Source organism: Stegastes partitus, unplaced genomic scaffold (genome assembly GCF_000690725.1).
Source record: "Stegastes partitus isolate 25-593 unplaced genomic scaffold, Stegastes_partitus-1.0.2 Scaffold1078, whole genome shotgun sequence".
In the NCBI taxonomy this organism is placed as follows: Eukaryota; Metazoa; Chordata; class Actinopteri; family Pomacentridae; genus Stegastes; species Stegastes partitus.
The window spans coordinates 268,219-271,068 of NW_007578809.1; the positions used below are offsets into that span (position 1 = coordinate 268,219).

Below are 2,850 nucleotides of genomic sequence, written 5' to 3' on the forward strand. Positions count from 1 at the left end.
AATTTAGAATCACCAATTAACCTCAACATGTTTTTAGACTGTGTGGGAGGAAGCCGGAGAACCCGGAGAGAACCCACGCTGTACGGGGAGAACATGCAAACTCCACACAGAAAGATTCCAGGTGTCCTCACCGGGACGCAAACCGGCGACCTTCTAGCTGCGAGGCAACAGTGCTACCAACTGCGCCACCGCAGCAGCCCCTCTGATGGACAATGCCAGCTGAAAACTCCCCATTTACATGACTTAAAGATGCAGAGAATTCAGCAGTATTGTTGTAAATTCTAAGCTACTGCCAAAGTCAGAGGGCAAATTAAAATTTTTGACTTGAATATACAGACCAAACCTTCTCACTTGGTCACGGGGTTTAATAAAAACTCTTGTGGAGTTACACCTTTAACTTAAATAATAAACCTTCCTTGTTTTTTAATTTTAGAATGTTTTACTTTCCACTTTATCTCAAGAACAAGACAACTGAAAAACTTGACAGTTTCACACTTCATTTTGTAAACTTTTGCTTATAATTTAATACTGTCCTGCATTATAAAAGGACACACACTTTGTCAAAATGACCCTAACTTAAATTAAGCAATGCTAGTGTGCATCCTTATGTATTTGTATGTGATAAACCAAACAGCAGCCCACTCACAGTGGTCTCAGAGATACTGGAGGTCTTAGACTCTACAGGAAACCTTTAAGCTTTACAACTGTGTTGAGTTTGATTTAGATATTTTTGATTTCACATATTTGATATACATTTTCTTGCATCTATGCCATCAAGTTTAACATCTAGATTTTCTTTCATTTACAGTTTCTACATTACGTATTTAAATTTACCTCCATATTCATAACACAGTTTTCAGAAATTTGAAACTGTCACCTAAAACCACTTCTCTGTTTTACGTCTTTATTAATTTGTTTTTTCCTCTTCAACTGTTCTCAAAGTCTCATTCAAATGACACCAAGAAAAAACAAGCCATCTACAAAGATATTTCTGAACCATTTCAATACTTTACAAAGGTCATTGAAAAGTAAAATTAACAACCTGAGACAAAGAAGTGGCCCACAGTTTGCTTTCAAGGATTCAGACACAGTGTATTGACTCATACTGCCATCTGTTGCTGAAGTTAGAGAATGTTTTACTGCTCTGTACTGTTCACACACTTATGATCAGTTATGTTGAATGCATTTCTTTGATGTGTTACAAACACTGTTTATCCCTTTTTGATGACTGCAGTAGATCATTTCACAAGTTTAATTTATGCTAACCCAGACACATTGAACATTCTTCAAAATGTTAGAACCATAAAATCATCTTACAAACTAATCAACAACAAGAGTTAAAAACAAAGACTGTTTTGAAAATTTAAAAATGACCAAAAGTCAGACAGAAGGTTAGAAGCAACAAAAGTTCTGGACTCACACTCATTTACATCAGTGTCAGCTGCAGTCAACGGTCTTCTTCCTGAAGCAGGTAATTAAGGTCCAGACCATGAAAGTCCATTAAGAACAGGACTGAAACCACAAGTTATACAGTCATGGTGAAATTAGTCTTGTATAGATGAACCATTCTGCATTACAGACTTGTCTGGCTGTACTTCATTAATATTCAGCTACAGGGGAGAAAAAAACACTGGTTTGTTTGTACTTTATCAAACAAATTACAATCATATTGGTTGGAGCTACACAAAGGATGGAGCCACAGCGTCCCCTCAAAATAGTGATAGGGGAGTTGTTTTGGTGAGATCCTTTCCATGCAGGAACGTGAGCACTGTGATTACAATGGATAATTCACTGAATGAAAACCAGCAGGGCTGCCTTACAACAAGATCGAAATCCTCGGCAAAACTCGACGTTTTCAGTATGATAGGTTACTGCCCAGAGGTTGTTGTCATTGTGTCCTTTGTACAGGGTATTTTGAAAAAGGTAACATGCAGATAGCAGGAGAGGAGAAAAATGCATGAATTCAGGGGCTGGTGACAGGCTTATGTCTAAAGTCTACGTCCAGTCAGTTAGACTATGGTAAATGTTCTTTGCAATGTTTTAAGCTGAAAATTAAAACTGATGCATTGTGGAGATGTGAGAGTTTCATTAATTTGTTAAAAAGTGACACAGTAGGAGACCTTAAAGGATGGTGGAAGAAGCTTTTAATTATTTTGTGATTTGATCATGCTCTCAAGAGCAGAACTTCTTAGAAAAGGACAAGTTGTGTTGCTTTTCATCTCGCATCTCACGTCCACCATTTCTCTGATTTGTGTCTAAAGTAAAAGAAAATTTAACTTCTAATCTTCATTTTTGAAGGAATGACACTGTGGGACCACGACGACTTGAAGAAAAATACAAGAGAACAACTAAAACCCAGCAGTGAATTTGAGATAGTTGCATCTGAATGTATTGAGGATAAATCATCAGCGCTCAATGTGGAGGCCTCCCTGAAGGCAAGTTTTCTTTGTGGACTGGTTGAGGTGGAAGGATCAGCCAAATACCTGCATGATGACAAGAAATCTAAGAATCAGGCCAGAGTAACACTGCAGTACAAAGCAACTACCAAGTTCCAGGAGCTGTCCATGAATCATCTCGGAAGAGGCAATGTGAAGCATCCGTATGTATTTGAGCAAGGCTTAGCAACACATGTAGTCACAGGTATCCTTTATGGGGCACAAGCCTTCTTTGTGTTTGACCGGGAGGTGTCTGACAAAGAAAATCATCAAGACATTCAGGGCAACTTGAAAGTAATGATCAAGAAGATTCCCTGCATTTCAATAGAGGGTGAAGGGTCCCTGAAAATGGAGGATAAGGACACAACAAATATTGAGAAATTCTCCTGCAAATTCCATGGAGACTTTTCTCTTG

General features: G+C 38.2%; 1 protein-coding gene across 1 annotated transcript in view; it reads left to right on the forward strand.

The window, feature by feature from the left end:
- Window positions 1-1,537: 1,537 nt before the first annotated feature.
- Window positions 1,538-2,850, forward strand: part of LOC103367709 (uncharacterized) — a 4,910-nt gene continuing 3,597 nt past the window's right edge. The window contains exon 1 of the mRNA XM_008295826.1: window positions 1,538-2,850. Coding sequence (XP_008294048.1) covers window positions 2,301-2,850 — 550 coding nt within the window. The 5' untranslated portion in view covers window positions 1,538-2,300.